This window comes from Ascaphus truei, chromosome 13, assembly GCF_040206685.1.
Source record: "Ascaphus truei isolate aAscTru1 chromosome 13, aAscTru1.hap1, whole genome shotgun sequence".
Lineage (NCBI taxonomy): Eukaryota > Metazoa > Chordata > Amphibia > Anura > Ascaphidae > Ascaphus > Ascaphus truei.
In genome coordinates, this window is record NC_134495.1 from 4,970,931 (window position 1) to 4,996,989 (window position 26,059).

The 26,059-nt window shown below is 44.0% G+C and overlaps 1 protein-coding gene across 2 annotated transcripts in view; it reads right to left on the minus strand.

Annotated features, from left to right (window-relative positions):
- Positions 1-26,059, minus strand: part of PTPN11 (protein tyrosine phosphatase non-receptor type 11) — a 39,667-nt gene that overhangs the window by 13,036 nt on the left and 572 nt on the right. For both annotated transcript variants that reach the window (XR_012787703.1, XM_075568135.1), the window contains exons 2-11: positions 17,761-17,883; positions 16,264-16,458; positions 15,221-15,413; positions 13,718-13,834; positions 10,975-11,088; positions 5,081-5,177; positions 3,446-3,525; positions 2,238-2,396; positions 980-1,111; positions 694-848 (exon numbers count right to left, since the gene is read on the minus strand). Coding sequence is in view for 1 of the 2 variants with exons in the window: in XM_075568135.1 (XP_075424250.1) it covers positions 694-848; positions 980-1,111; positions 2,238-2,396; positions 3,446-3,525; positions 5,081-5,177; positions 10,975-11,088; positions 13,718-13,834; positions 15,221-15,413; positions 16,264-16,458; positions 17,761-17,883 (1,365 nt within the window). In the remaining variant the exon portion in view is untranslated. The remainder of the gene's footprint in view (positions 1-693; positions 849-979; positions 1,112-2,237; positions 2,397-3,445; positions 3,526-5,080; positions 5,178-10,974; positions 11,089-13,717; positions 13,835-15,220; positions 15,414-16,263; positions 16,459-17,760; positions 17,884-26,059) is intronic.

Sequence of the window (26,059 nt, forward strand, 5' to 3'; positions counted from 1 at the left end):
ACATGGTACTACAGAAGTACACAGTCTCACCAAAAGAGGAAGCCTATGTTCTATTTAGGTTACCGAAATAGTAGCCATGGAACCTAGTCGGGTCAGCCTTGCTAAGAGGTCCAGTGCTACCTCAGAAACAGTGACTACGAGTGGCACGCAGTACCCTGCACAGGGATAATGATCCAACAGTTCGGGATAGGAAGGGGAATCCAAAATGGGACCCAATTGGTGGAGTTTGACGCAACGCAGAAGATGGGCACTTGAGATGACAGCAACACGCTTAAATACCTCCCTAGAGCATTAAGATTGGGTGCTAACAATATAATAACAATATAATACAATATAAATAGTACAAACACTGATACCCGACGTGTCTATTGTGGCTGAAGCCAATGTGTGAGGAGCATTGTGGGTAATGTCAGTGTGTGAGGAGCATTGTGGGTAATGTCACTGTGTGAGGAGCATTGTGGACAGCTGTCAATAAAGCTCGTGTTTGTACTATAAAAAGTTCCTGGCGGCCTTCATTATGCCATCCGCATATCTACGCCCCCCCCATCCTGCACTGACCCAGCACCCCGACAAGGTATGAGACTGTGCAAAGCCATGTACATAGTCAACGGACGTAAATGTGTTAAGAGCCGGGCAAGGAGGGTTACATATAGATCTATATGTACATATTAATTCCATCTATAAGTGACATACCTGCAGTGAACTACAACAGGCCCAGGTTCGGTAATGTTGTCCTGTTTGTGATGGACCTCTTCTAGAAAGTCCAGGACACCACCAGGGTCAGTAGGGACACCGTGATCTGGCCACGTTTTGAAATGGTATTGCCATACTGTCCTTTCAGTGTTCCCCTTATGGAAAATAAACACTTGTTTTAGAAAATATGGAAGTTTAGGTTGTCAGGTGCATCTAATTTTCCTTTTCAGTCGCTAATTTATATGTTTCTATATTTACTTCCAAATAATAAAACAAGAGTACTTACTTGTCCCACTTTTGAAAGTTTAAGCTCTCTTAACATATAGTCGTGAGCTGGGGTCTCTTTAACATTCCTTACACGCATAACTCCATATTCTTTTAGAGCGAACTCCTCTGGCCAATATCTCACACATTTACTCTGGAAAACAAAGCATAATAACCCTGCAGTTAAAAAGAACCCAACAAGCCAATGTGAGAAGTCACAAGAGTATCTATAACCGGGCGATCGTCATTATTGGCCATCCAAGTAAGAGCAAACACAGTGGCTGCTAATATTACAAGTGTTGATGGAATATCCAGCGTATATCAAGTTGTGATTGCATTAGCCCTTACAATCACCGTGTGTACGAGAGGTTTCTGTTAGCTGGTCTCTTTTAAACGGTCAATAGTCAAGACTGTTTGGGCTCATCTGAATGTGCATGCTTGGAATATCTTAAAGTCAAACCCATCTGCCACAGAAAGCGGGGCGTTTACTGGGCTCAACCGCGTTACTTTCAGCTCCGGAGACCCCTCGTTTCGAGCTTGCTAGATCTATACCAAACGATGCGGCCATACCCCTCTCTCTCTCTGTATATACACACAGAATATATAAAGGGGGAAGAAAATAAAATGGCGGTGGACTGCACATCACAAGACGAAAGGATCATCGTTGGACAATGGTGGTACTTGACTGGATACCATGGGAAATTAAAAGACGCAGAAGACCTAAAGTCAGATGGGAGGATGGGGTGAGGGAATGAGGGGATGTGTTGTAGCGATGTGGAGAAGAGAGAGGTTGTAACCGCAGTACCCTGGCTGATCATATGGGGAGGCCTTCCTCCAGCAGTGCGGGGACACGGGCAGGGGAGAATGGGGTGAGGGTATGTGTTGGAGTGACGTGGAGAAGAGAGAGGCTGTAACCGCAGAACCTGGGGAATCATTGGGGAGACTATATCCAGCAGTGCGGGGACACGGGCTGGGGAGGATGGGGTGAGGGAATGTGTGGGAGCGACGTGGAGAAGAGAGGCGGTAACTGCAGTACCCTGGCGGATCATTGGGGAGACTTCATCCAGCAATGCGGGGACACGTGCAGGGGAGGATGGGGTGAGGGAATGTGTGGGAGCGACGTGAAGAAGAAAGGCTGTAACCGCAGGACCTGGGAGATCACTGGGGAGGCTTCATCCAGCAGTGGGTGGATAATGGCTGAAGGAGGATGAACCCACACTTCTCGCTTTACAGATACGCAAAAGATTAACGCACACACACACACGCACACACGCACGCACCTTTCCCCTTTCCACTTCCTTCGTGGTCATCACGATAACTCTGGAATTTTCCTGAAACACCATCCTCCAGAAGTCGTTCACGGTGTTCTGGAGACAGCCCTGAGTAGCAATGTAACGTTTCTTGGGTTTCAAGTTGTTGCATTTTGTTTCAAATTCAGACTAAAAATAATAAGGGGGGGGGAACAAAATAAGAGAGTTAGCTTTTATCCGGCAAAGGGAATATCACTAGCCCTGTTGAAGCAGCTAGCAATGAGCAGCGTTATATTTACAAAGATGTGCTGCTATCTATGAAACGATCGCTTCATGTGCTGGCCAACGCTGTTTTTATTTTTTTAATCTGATATTCTTCTCAGGAGAAATAAGCGTTTGAAATAGTACATGGGAGATTAAAATGGAGCTTTCAGAGCAGACTGCCGCCCAAAGGTTGCCATGGTAACCTCAGGAGGTACAGAAAGAGTGTAGGACACCATGGCCCATATTCAAAGTAAAGCTGCAGTTCAAGCTGCCGTTTAAAAAAATAAAAAATTCCCATTCAATATGCGCATCAATACAATCTGCACACGGACACGTGATTAGCTAAGCTGCAGATCGAGTCGTTGTCCTGCAAATCGAGCGCTTGCTCAGGTCATTTAATTCAGTTCTTGCACAGCATTGTGGGCAATATAGTCCAGCATTATGTGACTGGGCAGATACTAGATACAATTGGTGCACTGCTAGAGAGAGGGCGGGGTCAGGAGCCAGAGACAATCAGAAGGGGAAGGGGCTGTGACTTTGTTAATGCTTCCTACATTAGAAACATTACAAATGTCTTAAAAACATTTGTTTTTTTAAATGTTACAAGTGTTTTCTCATAGTACAGAACTGATTTATTAAAACCCACACATGTAGAGTAACTGCTAGAACTGCTGCGTTACATGGGAGTTAGGTCTTGCTAAAGCTTAGCACCCTTTAGGGAGTATGGGCCTATATGAGTTAATCTCTGTCTCCTGGTAGAGGTGCTCAACTGCAGTCCTCAAGCCCCCCCCCCAACAGGTCGGATATCTCTGCTTCAGCACAGGTGGCTCAACCAGTGCCTCCTTCGACTGAGCCTCTGATTGAGCCACCTATGCTGAAGCAGTGAAATCCTGAACACCTGACGGGTTGGTTTGAGGACTGGAGTTGAGCACCCCTGTCCTGGGGCGTATTGAGGCTTTACGAATTGAACTTACCATGATAGTATTGGCATTGATGTAATCAGAAACCTGCTCGTTGGGATCGCCGTCGTTCAGTACGACCCGTGTGTGATCAACTACGAACACAGACAACACGCGGGCATTAAAACGTGTCGTCATTAATGATCATTGTTACAGAAAGAACTGTACTGGGATACTAAAGTTCCCCATTATACCACTTGGTTAATGAATGTATTACATGGGGGAATGCTTCAGGTGTCCCTTGCTTTTGTATAGTATATTGCTTATGAACGGTGCAGAAAGTCTTGTACTTTTAAGCTTATATGATGTGGTTTGATGGAGTAATACATTGTTATAAGGAATAACATTTTATATACACTAGACGGACTGGTTCTGTATAATATGGGTTTGTTTTGTATTCAGAAATGTTCTACTAACCACATTTGAAGTGTCAGCTGAATGTAATGATCCTACAGAATGCACATTATTTTGTAGTGCATTATGTGTACACACACCATTGTCTTGAGGGGCCTGCGTCAGTCAAGATGGTCAATTATATCTCTGACCAGTAAAAGTAATGGGATTCGGTCAGCTACTATTCAAATTGCCTCTATTTGTGCAGGTGGCACAGCTGCATTACGGGACGCGCACACACCTTTTTAGAAAGGAAATGTGTGCAGGGAAGTGCTGAACAAGCCAAAATATAGGAAGACCATTGTCCAGGGAAAAATCTAATTACGTTAATGGAGCCAGGCAAGATTTCTTTTTCATCTTACGGAGACATTTAGCAAATGCATCACCGGGTTTCTGGTTTGCCCGCTTCAAGGATCACCGATTCCCAAAAGGGGGCTCACAAACACCGAGAGGTGTGTTATGTGTTCCCAAATCCCATGCAGTGTAGCAAGATCCTGAGCACTTCGTAAGACCCCAAACTGCACCTTAGCGGGGGGTAACCTGTCACTTACAGCAGGCGCATCCAAAGTTGCTTCACACATTGCTTTCCGCATTCACAACTGCAGCAAGGTATTGTGGGGCGTCACTTTGGAAGCACCGGCAGTGAATGACAGCTATACCCCCTCATGCTGTCTGCATACACTGAGGTGCAGTTTGGGGCCTTATTAAGCGTGTGTTACCCTTACGAGCTCAGAACACTATACTGCCTGGGATAAACCACACAGTTTTGCTAGCGATAGTCTGATGAGTAGGCAATAGGATTAATTAGGGGTTCGCAGAGCAAATATTACCAAGCAGGTGGAGCCCAATGTAAGATATGGGATGAAAATGTTGCCCAATTAAAATAAAGCAAAGGTTGTACAAACACACAGGTGTATGGTCTGAAGAAAGGACGGGATAGTCCTGAAACGTTACCATATGTATATACCCGCTCTGATGCCTTAATACAGCAGAAGTTAATTAAACTCAACCAAAGGCTCCTGTGTGCTTCCTCTATTACCAATACCTGCTCATGTCCACGTGGATCCAGTTCTGAGACGCCGGGATCAACAGAGGGTGAGCAACAAGGAGGGAAATATTGTTAACTTTTTTCTGTAAAGCAGCGGTGTGCCATTTCTTTACTCCCACTGTGTTTGATATATAGCATTCCCACCAGAATCAGCATCTCTCAGGCGGCCCTAAACACGAGTAGACGCGTCCCATGTGTGCCGTACTCACAGGGTAAGATATTCTTGTATCGATTCTTGTTTTTGTTCTCCGCCCGCTGCCCCTCTTTACGACTGTACAGCAGTTTGCATTCCTGCTGTTGCAAAGTCTGGGGGGGGGGGGAAAAGAAGAAAGAATTGCAGCACAAACTTCACGGGACGATTACGCGACATTTATCTTCGTCAGTTACGCCAGATGTGTCACGGTTTCTCCACCGGCCGCACGAAAAACTGCTGAACATTCCCCAGACTAAGGCAATTAACCGCCAGTCAGAACAAGCTCTGCTGCCAGTGTACTCTTCATATACACAGGTGTCGTGTGGGTAACACAGCACAGCTACATACAAGAAACTACACAGGGAAAAATAAAGTGAAGGCTTAATTACCTACAACTGTTTTCTGATCTACTTCCCAAAAATGCTTTTCAGCCTTATCTAATAAGTTTAAACTTGATTTATGTAGTTCCAGTTTCTAAAAGATTGAAATAATGCAGAATGCAATCCAGAGAGATTAGAACAAGCAGGGGGAATTGCATCACAACCAGGGAATTACAGACCTGTAAGCCTCACATCAATAGTGGGGAAGCTACTTGAAAGCTTTAGTACGTGATAATATTCAGGAAAAGCTAATGGATAACAAAATTATTAGTAACAGTCACCATTAATTTAGGGTTAGTGATTTATGAAAAATAGTGTATTAGTACCTTTGAGGAGGCAAGTAGAAATTTGGACCAGGATAATGCAGTTGATGTGGTCTACTTAAATTTTGATACTGTGCCACACAAGAGGTTAGTATACAAAATAAAGCAAATTGGTCTCAGTAAAACATATTTGCACCTGGATTGAAAACTGGTTGAAGGAGAGACAGCAGAGAGTTGTCAGCAATGGAACTTTTTCAGGTTGGGCTAAAGTTGTGAGTGGAGTACCTCAGGGATCGGTACTGGGACCCCTGCTTTTTAACTTGTTTATTAATGGCCTTGGAGGTTGGCATAGAGAGCAAAGGCTTCATCTTTATTGACGATACTAAATTGTGTAAGGTAGTAGAATCAGAGCAGGATGCAATTTCTCTCCAGAAGGACTTCAATAGACTGGAAACTTGGGCAGGTAAATGGCAGATGAGATTTAATACAGATACATGTAAAGTTATGCATTTGGGAAACGAGATTAAAGAGGCAATTTACAAATGAAATGGGCCAAAATTAGGTCAATTCTTGATGGAGGAGGATTTAGGAGTGCTTGTAGACAACAGGCTTAGCCATAGTGCCCAATGTCAGGCAGTAGCTGCAAAGGCAAATACGATCTGATCTTGCATTAAAACAGGGAATGGATGGAAGGGAAGTAAATATAATTATGTCCCTCTATAAAGCATTAGTAAGACCACACCTTGAGTATGGGGTACAATTTTGGGCACCAATCCTTAGAAAATACATTATGGAACTAGAGAGAGAACAGAGAAGAGCCACCAAATTAATAAAGGGGATGGACAATCTAACTTATGAGAAGCTAGCTAATTTAGATTTATTTACATTAGAAAAGAGGCGTCTAAGAGGGGATGTGATAATTATATACAAATATATTCAGGGTCAATACAAGGAGCTTTCAAAAGAACTATTCATCCCACGGGCAGTACAAAGGACTCGGGGTCATCCATTAAGGTTGGAGGAAAGGAGATTTCACCAGCAACAAAGGAAAGGGTTCTTTACAGCAAGGGCAGTTAAAATGTGGAAGACTGTGACGGCAGGTACAATAGATCTCAAAAAAACCTTGGACATCTTTTTAAAAAGGGAAGGTATACCGGGATATACCAAATAAGTAGACATGTTGATCCAGGGAGTAATCTGATTGCCAATATTTGGAGTCAGGAAGGAATTTATTTTCCCTTATGAGATATCATTAGATTATATATGTCACTGGGGTTTTTGTTTGCCTTCCTCTGGATCAATATACTGTATGTATAGATATAGGCTAAAGTATCTGTCATCTACATCTAGAATAGGTTGAACGTGATGGACAGGTCTTTTTTCAACCTCATCTATTATGTAACAAGACATAATAAATGATAATTTAAACTCTGTCCTAAAGAGCTTACAATCTAAGTGGCATCTGCTAATCTCATTGAAGTCATTGACGGGTCCTTCCAAAGAAGACCATTGTTCGTATATGTTTCGGTGCCAAGCCTTTTACAGATGTTCCCCTCATTGGGGGACACAGGAGTACGGGATCTTATTAAGAATGCTTCCAAAAGAAACACATTTTTGCTAGTACCAATTACTAAACAATAAGGTTGCTCCAATGCCGGAGTTACGAAACGTTGGACTGAAAGAACAGAGTTTGTGAATATAAAGAAGTCGGCTCAGAAACACTGTATGCCAGGTCTCCCTTCCATGCAGTGCTAAGGGACTCCCTTCCATGCAGTGCTAAGGGACTCCCTTCCACGCAGTGCTAAGGGACTCCCTTCCACGCAGTGCTAAGGGACTCCCTTCCACGCAGTGCTAAGGGACTCCCTTCCACGCAGTGCTAAGGGTCTCCCTTCCACGCAGTGCTAAGGGTCTCCCTTCCACGCAGTGCTAAGGGTCTCCCTTCCACGCAGTGCTAAGGGACTCCCTTCCACGCAGTGCTAAGGGACTCCCTTCCACGCAGTGCTAAGGGACTCCCTTCCACGCAGTGCTAAGGGACTCCCTTCCACGCAGTGCTAAGGGACTCCCTTCCACGCAGTGCTAAGGGACTCCCTTCCACGCAGTGCTAAGGGACTCCCTTCCACGCAGTGCTAAGGGTCTCCCTTCCACGCAGTGCTAAGGGTCTCCCTTCCACGCAGTGCTAAGGGTCTCCCTTCCACGCAGTGCTAAGGGTCTCCCTTCCACGCAGTGCTAAGGGACTCCCTTCCACGCAGTGCTAAGGGACTCCCTTCCACGCAGTGCTAAGGGTCTCCCTTCCACGCAGTGCTAAGGGTCTCCCTTCCACGCAGTGCTAAGGGTCTCCCTTCCACGCAGTGCTAAGGGTCTCCCTTCCACGCAGTGCTAAGGGTCTCCCTTCCACGCAGTGCTAAGGGTCTCCCTTCCACGCAGTGCTAAGGGTCTCCCTTCCACGCAGTGCTAAGGGACTCCCTTCCACGCAGTGCTAAGGGACTCCCTTCCACGCAGTGCTAAGGGACTCCCTTCCACGCAGTGCTAAGGGTCTCCCTTCCACGCAGTGCTAAGGGACTCCCTTCCACGCAGTGCTAAGGGACTCCCTTCCACGCAGTGCTAAGGGTCTCCCTTCCACGCAGTGCTAAGGGTCTCCCTTCCACGCAGTGCTAAGGGTCTCCCTTCCACGCAGTGCTAAGGGTCTCCCTTCCACGCAGTGCTAAGGGTCTCCCTTCCACGCAGTGCTAAGGGTCTCCCTTCCACGCAGTGCTAAGGGTCTCCCTTCCACGCAGTGCTAAGGGTCTCCCTTCCACGCAGTGCTAAGGGTCTCCCTTCCACGCAGTGCTAAGGGACTCCCTTCCACGCAGTGCTAAGGGACTCCCTTCCACGCAGTGCTAAGGGTCTCCCTTCCACGCAGTGCTAAGGGACTCCCTTCCACGCAGTGCTAAGGGACTCCCTTCCACGCAGTGCTAAGGGACTCCCTTCCACGCAGTGCTAAGGGTCTCCCTTCCACGCAGTGCTAAGGGTCTCCCTTCCACGCAGTGCTAAGGGTCTCCCTTCCACGCAGTGCTAAGGGTCTCCCTTCCACGCAGTGCTAAGGGACTCCCTTCCACGCAGTGCTAAGGGACTCCCTTCCACGCAGTGCTAAGGGTCTCCCTTCCACGCAGTGCTAAGGGTCTCCCTTCCACGCAGTGCTAAGGGACTCCCTTCCACGCAGTGCTAAGGGACTCCCTTCCACGCAGTGCTAAGGGACTCCCTTCCACGCAGTGCTAAGGGACTCCCTTCCACGCAGTGCTAAGGGTCTCCCTTCCACGCAGTGCTAAGGGACTCCCTTCCACGCAGTGCTAAGGGACTCCCTTCCACGCAGTGCTAAGGGACTCCCTTCCACGCAGTGCTAAGGGACTCCCTTCCACGCAGTGCTAAGGGACTCCCTTCCACGCAGTGCTAAGGGTCTCCCTTCCACGCAGTGCTAAGGGACTCCCTTCCACGCAGTGCTAAGGGTCTCCCTTCCACGCAGTGCTAAGGGACTCCCTTCCACGCAGTGCTAAGGGACTCCCTTCCACGCAGTGCTAAGGGACTCCCTTCCACGCAGTGCTAAGGGACTCCCTTCCACGCAGTGCTAAGGGACTCCCTTCCACGCAGTGCTAAGGGACTCCCTTCCACGCAGTGCTAAGGGACTCCCTTCCACGCAGTGCTAAGGGACTCCCTTCCACGCAGTGCTAAGGGACTCCCTTCCACGCAGTGCTAAGGGACTCCCTTCCACGCAGTGCTAAGGGACTCCCTTCCACGCAGTGCTAAGGGACTCCCTTCCACGCAGTGCTAAGGGTCTCCCTTCCACGCAGTGCTAAGGGACTCCCTTCCACGCAGTGCTAAGGGACTCCCTTCCACGCAGTGCTAAGGGACTCCCTTCCACGCAGTGCTAAGGGACTCCCTTCCACGCAGTGCTAAGGGACTCCCTTCCACGCAGTGCTAAGGGACTCCCTTCCACGCAGTGCTAAGGGTCTCCCTTCCACGCAGTGCTAAGGGTCTCCCTTCCACGCAGTGCTAAGGGACTCCCTTCCACGCAGTGCTAAGGGTCTCCCTGCACTGAAAATGTTCAGCTACAAATTGTATTTCTCATGGGCTTCCTCCCGCAGATCATGCAGGGAAGCTTAGCACTATACGCTATCCTTGGCAATACATTGAATGGATGATCGAATAGACTCATTGATCAAGCTGCAGAAAACTGGCGCTGAAGGAACCCGGTATTCAAACGGATGTGTTTGCCAGTTGCATAACCTTTAGCGATGCTCCTAAATCATAACCACACAGTATTTGTTTTCATATATAGGGCAGATAGTGTATGCAGCGCTGCACACTGAATTTCTCAGGAGCAATGCGTATCTCCTACAGAGCTGACAAGCAGCGACTCGCCTAAGCCGACACTGGGATTCAAACCAGTTTCCGCTGTTTCAAAGGCAGACATTAGCACTATGCTATTCCTTCTCCTAATCACCCACATTTACCCTTTGGGCATCACTCATCCCCAGTCAGAACTAGGTATTTTTGCACCTGAGGCAAGTTCCACCAACTGCGCTCCCCCCCCCTTATTTTATAGAACCCCTCCTCTCTTTCCTGCCCACTTCTTTCTTCTCTGCCCCCCCCCCCCCTCTTCCCTCTCTCACTACCTCTCTTTACCCCTTTTCTCTTGATCTCCCTCCCCTCTCACTGCTACCGGAAGTTAGGCCCAACCTCCAGGATTCAGACCGCCCCAGGCGCCGGTGCCCCCGCTCTCCCCCTTGGGCCGATCTTCGATAGTCGATGTCTGTGCGGCCGGGCAGAGGACCCGCTCGCCCCGACTCTGCCCACCGCCCGCCCCAGCATTTTCGATGATGTAGCCTTCCTACTAACTATTCTGTATCTCTGCGTTTGAAACACCACCGTGGATGACAGCACAACGCAGTGCGTGCCGCGCTAGCTTAGCGACAATATTGCAGGGCCACAAAGTGAGCCCACGAGGCTCTGAGAGAAAGGAGGAAGGAAAAGCTACTAAAAAAGGAGAAAATCAATTAAAATAGGGAAACGTGACTGGAAATAAAGGAAATTGTCAGGATATTGATTAACTTCCACCAAAAGGACATCACAATCAGATTTAACCCTTTCACTGCTGTGTTAGGTGTACATTGTTTGCTGCCCTGGCAGTGAAGGGGTTAAAGGAGCCTCTCCCTCCCCCCCTTTTTTTTATGGCTGCAAAGCAGGGGGTCCCAGGTGCATGAACCGGCATCTGTGTGAAGGGCAAACGTTACCTCGAACTCTTCCCAGAATCCCTGCTTCACTTTATCCGCGCTCTCGGCTGGTTTGCTCAATTCTTTCACCCGGCTCTCAATCTCTGCTGCGTTAATACGAGTTGTATTCAAAGGCTGACGGGAAAAAATACAGATATACATAATGCATATAAACACACATGCAAGTATTAATACAAGCACTACATATTTCCTTTATCAAACCATGTGATTGTATCTCTGTTTTATCTTCTTGGTTTCACTTTTCAGAATACAAATACCTCTAGGATATGTTTTATATATTATCCAATGACCACACTTCATGATAGTGAGGGAGAAAATAACGTCTAAGTATTGCACATAGAAAATGCTTTCCCCTGAGGTTAAACCTGTGGCCAGCATAGGAGTGTACGTGGCCAGCATAGGAGTGTACATGGTCAATTTGCTTCTAGGGAACCTTATGCCCAGAGTATTTTATTCCATCACAACTTCTGTGTATTTGTCTGGCCGCCTTAAAGCTACAACCACACATACAGTAGACAGTTGAATTCCTTAGAGGCCTCTGAATGGGGGAAATGTTTGTCAATCAAGTGTTTCCTTTCCCCTTATCCCCTTCAGAGACCTAGTAAAGATATAAGGGGGACCCTCTGGCTGTACAAGCGCTCGCTGATGCTGACACCACACACACCACACACACACTCACACACACACTCACACACATATCACACACATATCACACACATATCACACACCAACAAATAAATATATGCTCTAGGCTGTCAGATTTGGGTAAAGAAAAGATCCCCTAAGTATGTCACTGAAATGAGGTCACTTTGGTACTAGGAGGGGTTGCCCCTTTACAATGTTTCAGATCAAGATAAAATATAGCAGATTATTTCTAGGAATAATGGTTTGGTACAAACTGAAGCATTAAGAAATTATTGTAATTTTAATCCGTTAAAAAGGAGCAGTTTCCCCAGGAGCAAAGTAAATAGAAGGGATAGACCTATCAGGTGTAAAAAAGGGATAGGCCTATCAGGTGTATATAAGGGATAGACCTATCAGGTGAATAGAAGGGATAGACCTATCAGGTGAATAGAAGGGATAGACCTATCAGGTGTAAAAAAGGGATAGGTTTATCAGGTGAATGGAAGGGATAGACCTATCAGGTGAATAGAAGCGATAGATCTATCCCTTCTATTCACCTGATAAACCTATCGCTTCTATTCACCTGATAAACCTATCCCTTCTATTTACCTGATAAACCTATCCCTTCTATTCACCTGATAAACCTATCCCTTCTATTCACCTGATAAACCTATCCCTTCTATTCACCTGATAAACCTATCACGTGAATAGAAGCGATAGGTTTATCCCTTCTATTCACCTGATAAACCTATCCCTTCTATTCACCTGATAAACCTATCAGGTGAATAGAAGGGATAGGTTTATCAGGTGAATAGAAGGGATAGGTTTATCAGGTGAATAGAAGGGATAGGTTTATCAGGTGAATAGAAGGGATAGGTTTATCAGGTGAATAGAAGGGATAGGTTTATCAGGTGAATAGAAGGGATAGGTTTATCAGGTGAATAGAAGGGATAGGTTTATCAGGTGAATAGAAGGGATAGGTTTATCAGGTGAATAGAAGGGATAGGTTTATCAGGTGAATAGAAGGGATAGGTTTATCAGGTGAATAGAAGGGATAGGTTTATCAGGTGAATAGAAGGGATAGGTTTATCAGGTGAATAGAAGGGATAGGTTTATCAGGTGAATAGAAGGGATAGGTTTATCAGGTGAATAGAAGGGATAGGTTTATCAGGTGAATAGAAGGGATAGGTTTATCAGGTGAATAGAAGGGATAGGTTTATCAGGTGTATAGAAGGGATAGGTTTATCAGGTGAATAGAAGGGATAGGTTTATCAGGTGAATAGAAGGGATAGGTTTATCAGGTGAATAGAAGGGATAGGTTTATCAGGTGAATAGAAGGGATAGGTTTATCAGGTGAATAGAAGGGATAAGTTTATCAGGTGAATAGAAGGGATAGGTTTATCAGGTGAATAGAAGGGATAGGTTTATCAGGTGAATAGAAGGGATAGGTTTATCAGGTGAATAGAAGGGATAGGTTTATCAGGTGAATAGAAGGGATAGGTTTATCAGGTGAATAGAAGGGATAGGTTTATCAGGTGAATAGAAGCGATAGGTTTATCAGGTGAATAGAAGCGATAGGTTTATCAGGTGAATAGAAGGGATAGGTTTATCAGGTGAATAGAAGGGATAGGTTTATCAGGTGAATAGAAGGGATAGGTTTATCAGGTGAATAGAGGGAACTGAGAAAAAAAAAATGTAAAGTTATGATCTTCAACTTGTACGGTTTTCCTGCTAATGAATTGCTTTGTTTATTTTCTTTATAATTGTTTTCCAAGCGCTTTCGTGTGGAACCTTAAAGTTACAGAACCCGAGCCTTTGCTGATAAGATTTTGGTCCCACTCATTTCAATGAAGCGGATCGCCAAAATATCGGGAGTGCGAGCTTTGGTCGTTTTTTTTTTTTTTTTACAAAGTCATCATGATGCCAGTAGAAGGCCAAAAATACAAAACACCAATATACTGATAATGTCTCAGGAACTTGTCAAAAAGAAGGGGAAAAAAAACAAGTACAACTGTCACTAATGAGAGCGATTCAATCTTTTCAAAAGGAAGCCAAATTGCATGAAAGTTTATTTTAATACATAGGACTGGCTCTTTAAATGACGTCTCTCCCCTCGTACCTGTTTCAGCTGCAGGACAGTGCCCAGCGTCTCCACCATGGGGTTCTTCTTATAATGTTCCACAAGATCTGTCAGAGAGTCAAATTTCTCCCCCCCTCCAACATCGTATTTGAGATCCTGTGGCGGGATAAACCAGAAATATGTCACGAGACGACGACTTCATGTACCCAGAAACATCGGGCTGAAACGAGGCAATTTTAGTGCGTGGAGATTTGTAATGACAACTTTTATTCTTGTTTAGCACAAAAAGAAAATGGCAGAACTGACGCAAACTTCAGTGTGGGTTATAATATAATATATTAATAATATGTTCTTGTATAGCACTGCTAGGTACAGGCCCCTGCACCGGGGAGCTTACAATCTATGATTTTGGTGCCAGAGGCAGAGGGAGATGAAGCGACTTGCCCATGGTCACAAGGAGCCGACACCGGGAATTGAACCAGGTTCCCCTGCTTCAAACACAGTGCCAGTCAGTCTCTTTACTCACTGAGCCACTCCTACATTAATTATATTGGGTTCCTCATCAAATATTTTTGGGTTGGGGGACACCCCCATATTGTGGCGACGTGCCTTCCCTTCCCGGCTTCTCCGTCACTCACCCAGGCTTTCCGCTTCAATAGTGACATGTTTAGATAGATTGTAAGCTCCTTGGGCCAGGGACCGACCGCCTTCCTACTGTCCCAGTTTGTCTTCACATATGTACTCGTCACACAATGTTATTGTCCTCCCTCCCTTATTGTACTGCACTGCAAATATGTTGGCAACATGAAGATAAAAATAACAAAGTTTCCTCTGCATAACAAGGACGTTACCCAACATGCTGACACTACTTGTGACATGTTAGGCGCGTCTCCCTATGCGTCACATCGCACGATGTCCAGAGGTGCCGGAGATTAATATATATATATATATATATATATATATATATATATATATATATATATATATATATATATATATATATATATATATATATATATATATATATATATATATATATATATATATATATATATATATATGTACACAGACCTAATACAAAGCACATAAGCTTTCCATTTAAATACCGTTGTGTGCCAACATCAAGTACTGAGCATTCTGCTTTGGAAAAAAATAGAAGATACATTGAATTTGGACAGCAGCAGCCGACTAGCTACATCCAATTTGCATTTAAATTCCAATTGATTGGTGGCATTTTCCCTTACCTACCCATCTCATGCACAGGAAACTCAGTGGGGATACACAAAATGCGGTTTTATCTGAAAGGGAAAGTTCTGCCCTCTGAATTTGATCAAAAAAAGCTTTTTTTCATCTCTCTGCTGTTGCCATTGAAATCCTCATGATTACCAGAGCTGGGAGCATAGGGACTTGCAAACGTAAAGCACTTTGTACGATAGAAAATTAGATCTACTTGATTGGATGTGAGTGCGTCGCCGACTGTATCAAGCCGCCATATTGAATAGGACCCAGGTGGACTCTGAATGTTCAAAATTTTATATATACCTGGCACCGTATCATAACATGCGTCACCTTCGACTTGCCGTCATTGTTTTCTCCTTTGTCATCGACCGTGCGTACCGAAAGAACAAAATCCCCGGGGTGACTTTGGCTCTCCCGCACCAGAAAGCTCCCGTGTTTACCTTTCTCCGTCAGCAGCTTCTCGGCTTCCTTCCCCGAGAGGTGTCCGTGAAACCACCTGAAAGCAGAGAGACAGCGCACCACATTCACCAGGTGTTACTAAGCGCACCACATTCACCAGGTGGTACTAAGCGCACCACATTCACCAGGTGGTACTAAGCGCACCACATTCACCAGGTGTTACTAAGCGCACAACATTCACCAGGTGGTACTAAGCGCACCACATTCAACAGGTGGTACTAAGCGCACCACATTCAACAGGTGGTACAAGCGCACCACATTCAACAGGTGGTACAAGCGCACCACATTCACCAGGCCGTGATACCACTTTATAGATCTAGGTAAGAACTTACCTAGAATACGGTGTTCTTCCAGAGCTACGGTCTCAAGAACGGGACATACATACATTTGGGATTGTGCAAAGAACAGCTACAAGAATAGAGCATGATCTAAAGCAGAAGACTCATCAGGGAAGACCCCAATACGTACAGCTTAGACTAAGATGATAGAAAGGGGGTATGATTGTTGAAACCCTTTATGAATTTAAAAATGTCAAAGTGCAAGAGGGAAGCAGGTATCAGAGAAAGAAGTGCTAGAACGAGAGCGTTTCCGCAACGGGTCGGAGGGGACTGCCCGCATCCTATATATGCGGCGACACAGGGCGGCAGCAGCAAGAATACCTCCTGACCGTGCCATATATAACACAACGCAAACTGGATTACTATTTATCCTGCTGTCTTTATGTTTCTGAAGGCGAGTGGTGGTCAATTGGTTTTTTCCTTCCCTTAATTCAGAAACAAATATTTTATGCTATATAATTATTGGGACATTAGGCACCGAAAATCTAACAGGGCCCCCTTCATTTTGTGGGTACTTCCTTTTTGAAGGATTAGTCTGAGCGCACCCACCTCTCAGATGTGGGATCAGCACAGTTCAGTGGATATTTCAGCTCAATAACGTCGCCATTTTTTTCCTTGAGCTGCCCGTGATGTTCCATGTAATACTGCACCAGCTCCGCCAGCGTGGCAAACTTCTCCCCGCCATACAAATCATAGTAATCACCGGTGTTTTGGATCTTTATGTGCGTCACTGCCCCGTTCCGCCTGTGAGCGTAAAAATAAAACAAATATAAAAAGTCTTCAACGTTACGGATTTACGGCACTTTTAGGTGATTGATCCATTATTAATGACCTTCAATCGCCGGATTAGTAATTTTTTACATGATAGTCAAGACCGATTAGAAAACGTAAAAAAAAGTCACATACTGCCCATGCAAGACCATCGCGTCGCAAAACTAATGCTACAATCTCCCCGGTGGGGTCTAACCGTCAATGTGTGCAGCGGTGTTATTCTAACAGCCGTATTCTCTGGTTAATGTGGGAGCTGGTCTCATATTGTTCATTCTGGGTTAAAGCTGCAGTTCAGTCTTTTTTTCTTTTACATGTATTTTTTTACTTCAATAGTTTCATGTGTGCAATCTCTAATTAGCTAAAGAACTGTATAGCTGCAGCTCAATTCATTTTCCATGTATTGATAGGTCGAAATTTGGTGACATATTAAAAGCTGGCATTTGTTTATAATCTGCTTGACTGGCAGTGGAAGCTCATGAATATTCATGAGCACTCCTGCACTGACATGTGCTAGAGGGAGGGCAGGGCTGACAAAGGGGTGTGCCAGGGCTTGTGACAGGACATGAAGGGGCAGTGCCTTAGCAAATGGCTGTTAAAATAGAATACAAGAAAATTGGTCTTTCAAAGTTGTTTTTTTAAAACAGAAAATGCTAAAAGTATTTTTTCTTACTACAGAACTGATTTATTAAAAAAACCACACATGCAGGATCTTGACTGAACTGCAGCTTTAAGACTGATTTGAATAAGATTTCAAAATGACAAAGCACAAAATCATTGTGTAGATTACAACTGGCTCGCCAATATGACGTGAGGCCACTTCCCTGCACTGGGTAAGTCCCATTCACTGGAGCAGATATCTTCTCTGGCAAAGAGAAGCCGCTTGAAAGCCCCTCTCATTACAGAGGTCTCCAAATTCGGCAAGATGTCCCCTTCACTGCTCTACCCAGGATTTTCTAACGCCAGAACTGTAATGCAGCCGGCAGCAGCAGAAAAGGGAGCCGTGTCCAAGTGGGGAAGTGAAAAACGGAGTGCTCCTTAGCATGTCATTACCCAGAATCCCTGGCTGCAGTTACACATTGCAGGCCGTGTGATTATGGGGGGCGGCAGTTTGGGGACTTGTGAGCACGTTCACATTCCTCAGGCAAGAGTTCTTTATTCTCGCTGTACGGTGGAGTGTGTAACTTTCTCCCTCCCCATCACACACACACACATCTAACAACCCATATTTGATCAGAGAATAAAATACGGGTCCAAGAGAATTGAATGGCAACGTACCTCACAGAGAGAGTGAAATCGCCGGGGTTACTTTTACTCGGACGAGCCAAGAAACTCCCATCAACTCCGCGGGTCAGGAGAAGATTCTCTGCCTCAACGCCGGTGATATTCGGGTGAAACCATCTGTACCGTAAAGAAATGTAACAATGTGTAAGACATTCTGTGTCCGGTTTCTCAGGAGACGTGAGCAGACAATAGTGACCTGGTGATGAAAATATAGGCAACATCTTTCAGCAACTAAATGGTTAAAGATACATACCATCAAACAATGCAAAATAAGGGCCAATTCCACATTTTCTGAGGCACGCAAATGAGGTTCTGCCATTTAAATCCATTACAGTTCTCAGAAATCGGAGCCCTGGTGATGCATTTCACCACACACTTCCGTGCTTCACGGTTTAATGGTGCAATCCTCATACTGGTTATATTCCCATCATTTGATCAAAGGAAACAAAGTTTATCCCAAATGTTAAAAGAAGAAAACACAGCTGACTTTTTGAAATACTATCTTAAAGAATCACTTTTGTGTTTGTGTTTTTAATTAAAATATAACAGCTACCAAACTACTGCTTTAGGCTAAATTTGAATACAATGGACTATTAAAAAATAGTCTGATGTGTTTCTACTGGCAACCCGGAAAGTAGCGAACTTACAGGCAGCCAAGTCGCCGTCTCTCGTGCCGCTCACTGGAGAGCGTCGCTTACAGCATAAGCGATTTTAATAAAGATGACTCAACTAGGTCTGTTTTTTAATACATAAAACTAATAATCCTCACAGGGCGTTGCGGTTTTAGGACAGATTTAATATTTGTATACAAAGCTAGGCAGAAGGTTACATACATAGTATGGGAGATTGAAATGTCTCTTCAATCAAGTTCAACCTACGTTATATTTAGACACATACATATCCTGTATTTTCCTTTACAGTATATCAATCCAGAGGAAGGCAAACACAAAACCCCAGTGAAACATCCAATGAGGTTTCAGAAGAGGAAAAATACAATTTCTTCCCTACTTCAATTTCTCCCTGGATCAATAGCATTTTCTAAAAAGATGTCTGACCTTTTCTTAAAGATGTGTACAGTATTGCTTCCGCCATCACAGCCTCCGCGGATAATGAATTTCACACTGTAACTACCCTCGCTGTAAAGAACCTTGTCCTTTTTGCGGGTGAAATCTCCTTTCCTCCGACGTTAAAAGATGGCGGTGTCATTTGTTCTGCCCGTGGGATGAATCATTTTGTATTTAAGCTGAATATAGGAAATAGTTCTCATATGCCGTTAGATGCCTCTTTTCTAATGTAAACAAATCTAAATTAGCTAGCCTTTCCTCATCAGTCAGATTGTCCAATCCCTTTATTCATTTGGTGGCTCTCCTCTGCACTTTTTCAAGTTCTATAATATCTTTTTTTACGGAGTTGTGCCCAAAACTGTACTCTGTTTTCAAGGAGTAGTTTTACGAATGATTTATACAGTAGCAAAATTATACTTTCTTCCCTTCCAGCACACACGTTTCATACAAGATAAAATCTTGTTTGCCTTTGCAGCTACTGTCCGACATTGGGCACCATTGCTAAGCCTGCAGTCTACAAGCACTCCTAAATCCTTCTCCATCAAGGATTTACCCAATTGTGTCCCATTTAACTTGTAAAGCGCCTGTTTATTCTTGCTTTCCAAATGCATAACTTTACATTTATCTGTATTAAACCTAATCTGCCTTTTACCTGCCCACGTTTCCAGTCTCTCCAAGTCCTTCTGGAGAGAAATTACATCCTGCTCTGATTCTATTACCTTACACAATTTAGTATCATCAGCAAAGATGGAGACTTTGCTCTCGATCCCAACCTCAAGGTCATTAATAAACAAGTTAAAAAGCAGGGGTCCCAGTACCGATCCCTGAGGTACTCCACTCACGACTTTAGCCCAAACTGTAAAGGTTTTATGACAACTCTCTGTCTTATCCTTAAACTAGTTTTCAATCCAGGTGCAAATATTAATACCGAGACTAATTTCCTTTATTTTGTACACAACAATAACGTAAAACATGTGCCCTCGTGGCAGGCGCCAAAGGTGTTAGAAAAACAGCAGCCGTGTGTTAAACGAGTTCCCATGTAGTCTGAATGGTAAGACTATAAATAAGGCATTTTTGTTAGTCCTGGATTAACGAATGCTGCAGCTGACCTAGTTTCATACAAGAAAGGCAGCTTTTCACATTGCATAAAGTCAATAACGCAGTCACCAAGGAGAACCGAACACCTAACCGTCTGCGCGGCAGGGCCCAGGGAAAGCAGTCTATCACGGATCCAATAAAAGGTACCGCAACCTACGGCTCCCAAATAGAACATCTTTTCTGACCCGCGCCGCCCTGGTTTGGTCCTGTTAGTCTTTTCCCGCGTGTTACACGTTGTTTTGAGATATTCTCACTGAGCGTGTGCGCGTGTATTGTGTAACTTTTCCAATTGTTTAATTTTTAAAATTCTCAGTATATTTGAAAATCAAATAGCGCTTAAAGAACCGGTCTCGGAAAAGCTGCGTGTGTCACTTCCGGTCAGGAACGCTGTATTCAGCATAAATCAGCCACTTATGTTTATCTGTTTGATGAATGATGGCTTCATAATGAAATAACTTTGCAAACTCCCCTGGCATTTAAAAGAGTAAAAAAAAGTCAGAACAGTCTGCCATTAAGAGCAGGAAAACACCACGATTTATCTATCTCTGCCTGGCGCTCTGTGTGTTCCCATGGAATGGTATTGCAGCCTGCAGGACAACCCTATAAGCGCAGATATCCTGAAATATACAAGCAGAAGTATCTGGGAAACAGACGTACAACAGACGGAAAACCAGAGCAGGCAAAGTGGGTAAGATGAAGTACCTTTTATTTCAATATTTAGCTACAATGTACATCTTAAAAAACAAACAAACAAAAAAAAAAAACTTAAGGGCCAATCCCTGCTAGGACAAAGTGATCTAATTCTACATTTAAGGGACCTCGTCTGGGTAATTGATACCTTTTTTTTAACCCAAATCTGACACCTATTCTTAATGTATGTTATGGTTAGACTTGGGAGGAGTTTGATGTACTCTGGCTCCTCCCTTGCATGATGTCACTGTGATGTCACTGTGATGAGCGTGTGCTTCTACAGACAGAGTCCCCACCTTATCTTTATTGGGTCTCTGATAAGGACAGTGTGGGGTAAGTGGAAAGAAAACATCAGAGGCACATATTACAAATTCAACTTGTAACTCACTTCCCCTAAAAAATTAAAGCAGCCAAACCTTTGCCGTTCGCACAGTAAGATTTAGGGAGGCCAGTTAGACTGGTACATTTCTGTTTTCTGCCCAACTGGGGTGTCACCTTTAAATGTTTTAGGGTGTAACCGACCTTTAAAAGATTTGTCATTGCAACAGAGCTAACACCCTGGGGTTGCAGCTCCCTCTAGTGGCTAATAGGTGGAACCTCGCTTTGTACTCACTGGTCTGAAGGAGCAATCAGATCAGCGGTGCGCAAAACTGAGGGGGGCGCGGTGGTTGCAGAGGCCCCGCGCTCTTCCCCACGACATTTAAATTAAATGCCGGGGGATCACGTGAGGCCTCTGCAACCTATTACTTACCAAGAGTCAGACGGCTGCTGACGTGTCGCCATGGCAACGCGGCATCAAATGATACCGCGGGGTCACATGACCCCGTGGTGTCATTTGACGCAGGGAACGGAGGTACCGGGGGCGAGCACCGTGGGCAGCATGCAGGGGGGGGGGGCGCAGCTGCAAAAGTTTGCGCACCCCTGGCCTAGATTCAGGAAATGGAAAGCGCTTAGCAGTGCAACATCTTCTTGATTTTTACATCCCAGAATGCATTGCGTACCCCACCTGGCAGTGATGGGCTTGCGTAAGAGAACATTTCGGGCCCCTGTACTTAATTTGGCCACTCACAAATTAAATATGACCTCGTTGCAGCTATGTCACCCTAGCTCCAGTCCTGGGATACACATCGTCTTTTACCTACATCAGGGGGGGGGGCAACTCCACCCTCAAGGGGCACCAACAGGCCAGTTTTTCAGGATATCCCTGCTTCAGCACAGGTGGCTCAATCAGGACTGAGTCACCTGTGCCGAAGCAGGCTCTTTGACTGAGCAACCTGTGCTGAAGCAGGAATATCCTGTAAACCCGACTTGTTGATGGCCCTTGAGGGCTGGAGTTGCCAATCCCTGCCCTAGATCCTTGGAGCAATGGCGTTCAGGCAGCAAAGGGTTATTTTATTTTCTCATGTTTCTTTACTGACAGGTATCACAAGAACACCGAGAAGATAAGAGACTGCGCACTCATAGATTTCGCAAGAAGTGACACGGAATTCCAATAAGTAAGCTGGGCGTACGCTAAAAATAGAGAGCATAAAATGGATAGATTTTCATCTTTAAATGAACTCAAAAACATGGACAGATAACCATGAAATATTTTAGAAAAAGCCAGAAAGTGTGGGCCTGAGCTACATATAGGCAATATCGTCTATGTGCAACACACATTCTCCAGAAACGCAAAGAGTGAGAATACATTCATTTATGTTCTGATCACAGCAAATTAAATGAAAATAATTTGTTGCCAGCATGAACTCACAGTTCTTAGGAGTAATCACAATGTCTACGTTTGTAAAATCATGGCAAACACCTCGAGTTGGACCAGAATGTCACAGAATTGAGAGAAAAGTTGCAACTATTTTGGGCGACCGTATCTCCAAATCTTTCAACGCAATTACGGACTTCTGTACACTGTGACGGTGATATCAGAAGGTACGCCCTACATCCAGAAATGGTAGTATCACAGTATTAATACTTTCTATTTCAGGTCTGATTGTAGGTATTACCTGCGTAGTTAAAGCTGCAGTTCAGCCAATATCCTGCATGTGTATTTTTTTTTTTAATAAATCAGTTCTGTAGTAAGAAAAAATACTTTTAGCATTTTCTGTTAAAAAAAAAAACAACTTTGAAAGACCAATTTTCTTGTATTCTATTTTAACAAGCATGCTTGTTCCTATAGCAACGATTTACATTCCCCATATTTAAAGATGTCGCCAAACTTTGCCGATGAATAGACGGAGAACGAATTGACCGGCAGCTATGCAGATTTTTAGGTAATTAGAGATTGCCCACATGAAACTATTGAAGTAAAAAAAAAAAAAAAAAAACGACTGAACTGCAGCTTTAATAGAGAAAACAAGAACTATAGATAGTTAACTTTCTATATTTAGAAGGACATGTTCTTGTTCTATATTATCTTGTAATTCAACTGGTTAGTGCCTTTCAGGCATCAAAAATGTTAATGGAAATGATTGTCTTAAAAGAATGGAAAACTCAGGTTTGTAATGTAACTAGTTGTGGTACTTCATACACACTGGTACCACCACCCTTTCATCACTACAAGTACCCTTGAGTTGCACCGCATGTTGGCGTTCGGGTGGGGAATTGCAGAACAAAATGGCAGACACTTTATATGGTGACCGCAATCAAGCATCACGTTTTAATGAACGGGATTTTTTTTTACCATTGCGTGCATTGAAGCGAGATGCTTTGTGGTGGTCAAGATGACCGGCCCGACATTTTGTTCTGCAATTCCCCACCCGAATGCCAACATGGCACTGGAATTTATTCCAATACCGAACCACGCAAGAATAAAACACGCTTAAAAACAAAAGGCTTGCGAAGAAACAAGAGCTAAGACAATGGCGTTGCCTTCCTAAACCCTTTGAGTGGCGGAAGAGGGCAGCACCCGAGGGACACCGCTTTTCTATCACGCAACCACTTCATCACTTGGTGAGGACATCACATGGTCACTGGCAGGTCCCCCAATGATGTGAATGGAAGAGGAGGATACGTCACCACCATTACAACTGCGTTCATTGCTTCTTTGGAGCAGAGAAGCCGATCACCCCTTAGAAAAAGCGGCTTGCACAACACGGGTACCGGCAATTATGAGGTGCAGGGTATGCGTCTTTGGGCATTCAAGTAATTAAACAAGGTTTATTATACTTAAACCGAAGATTTGGCTGTTTTGCTCTCTTTGAAAACCTGACTCTGTCCTGGGATTTACACCTAAAGATAAAGGGATACAGAGATCTGATGTGTAAGGCCTTGGCCATAGCGCAGCTGACGGCACTAGCAACGTCGCTGGCGCCAAAAACCAACCAATGGAAGCCAATGCACATGTGCATAGTGTGTGCACGTGATCGGCAGGGCGACCGATGCATGGCGAGACAAAAAAAGTTCCTCTTAGCCAGGTCACGTGAGCGGATCGCCCAATGAGGGAGAACCAGCTCTGTGACGTCACGGCTGCGCCCCCCCCCCCCCCCCCCCCGACAGAAATCTCTCCTGCTGCAGGCGTGACGCCGCACGCATGCATTCACTATGGACGAGGCCTGACAATATATACTAGGATAAAACCACTGCTTTTCTGAAACAGTGGTTCCTAAAAAATATTGAAGTGAAGCATGGAAGGGTATTATGACACAAAGGATAGTGTTATGGCATGTACGATATGGATACATTGTATAATGAACTATGAAATTAAAAACAGCATTGAAGCCTGATATGAAACAATGTGATGGTACACATTGCATTTATGGGATATGATTCAGAGAATATACAATTCTAATGTGTAACAGTGTGATCTGGATATTCTGTATGTATGAGATTAAGTATGAAGTCTGGTGTGTAACTATGTATGATACAATGTATTCGTATTACTTGAATCGGACTCAGAATATTGACGTCTGGTGTGCAACAATGTAAGCTCCTCGGGGCAGGGACTCCTCTTCCTTAATGTTACTTTTATGTCTAAAGCACTTATTCCCATGACCTGTTATTTATATTATCTGTTAATTATTTGATAACCACATGTACTGTGAAGCGCTATGTACATTAATGGCGCTATATAAAGACATACAATACAATGTTATGGATACGTGGTCAGGCTCCAATACTCTGAATGCATCATAAATAATGCAATGTGCTATAAAAACTGATTTTATTTGATCTGACTCCTGAGTATTGGAGCCTGGTGTGTAACACTGTATGAAATAAATACTATGTATTATATAAAGTATTATAGCCTGGTGTGTAACTGTGTAATATAGATACATTGTATTATAGCCTGGCATGACACAGATACATGCTATTATAGAGAGTATTATAGCCTGGCATGACACAGATACATGCTATTATAGAGAGTATTATAGCCTGGCATGACATAGATACATGCTATTATAGAGAGTATTATAGCCTGGTATGATACAGAGACATGGTATTATAGAGAGTATTATAGCCTGGCATGACACAGATACATGCTATTATAGAGAGTATTATAGCCTGGCATGACACAGATACATGCTATTATAGAGAGTATTATAGCCTGGCATGACACAGATACATGCTATTATAGAGAGTATTATAGCCTGGCATGACATAGATACATGCTATTATAGAGAGTATTATAGCCTGGCATGACATAGATACATGCTATTATAGAGAGTATTATAGCCTGGCATGATACAGATACATGCTATTGTAGAGAGTATTATAGCCTGGCATGATACAGATACATGCTATTATAGAGAGTATTATAGCCTGGCATGATACAGATACATGCTATTATAGAGAGTATTATAGCCTGGCATGATACAGATACATGCTATTATAGAGAGTATTATAGCCTGGCATGACACAGATACATGGTATTATAGAGAGTATTATAGCCTGGCATGACACAGATACATGCTATTATAGAGAGTATTATAGCCTGGCATGACACAGATACATGGTATTATAGAGAGTATTATAGCCTGGCATGATACAGATACATGCTATTATAGAGAGTATTATAGCCTGGCATGACACAGATACATGCTATTATAGAGAGTATTATAGCCTGGCATGATACAGATACATGCTATTATAGAGAGTATTATAGCCTGGCATGATACAGATACATGCTATTATAGAGAGTATTATAGCCTGGCATGACACAGATACATGCTATTATAGAGAGTATTATAGCCTGGCATGATACAGATACATGCTATTATAGAGAGTATTATAGCCTGGCATGACACAGATACATGCTATTATAGAGAGTATTATAGCCTGGCATGACACAGATACATGCTATTATAGAGAGTATTATAGCCTGGCATGATACAGATACATGCTATTATAGAGAGTATTATAGCCTGGCATGACACAGATACATGCTATTATAGAGAGTATTATAGCCTGGCATGACACAGATACATGGTATACATGGTATGACAGGCATC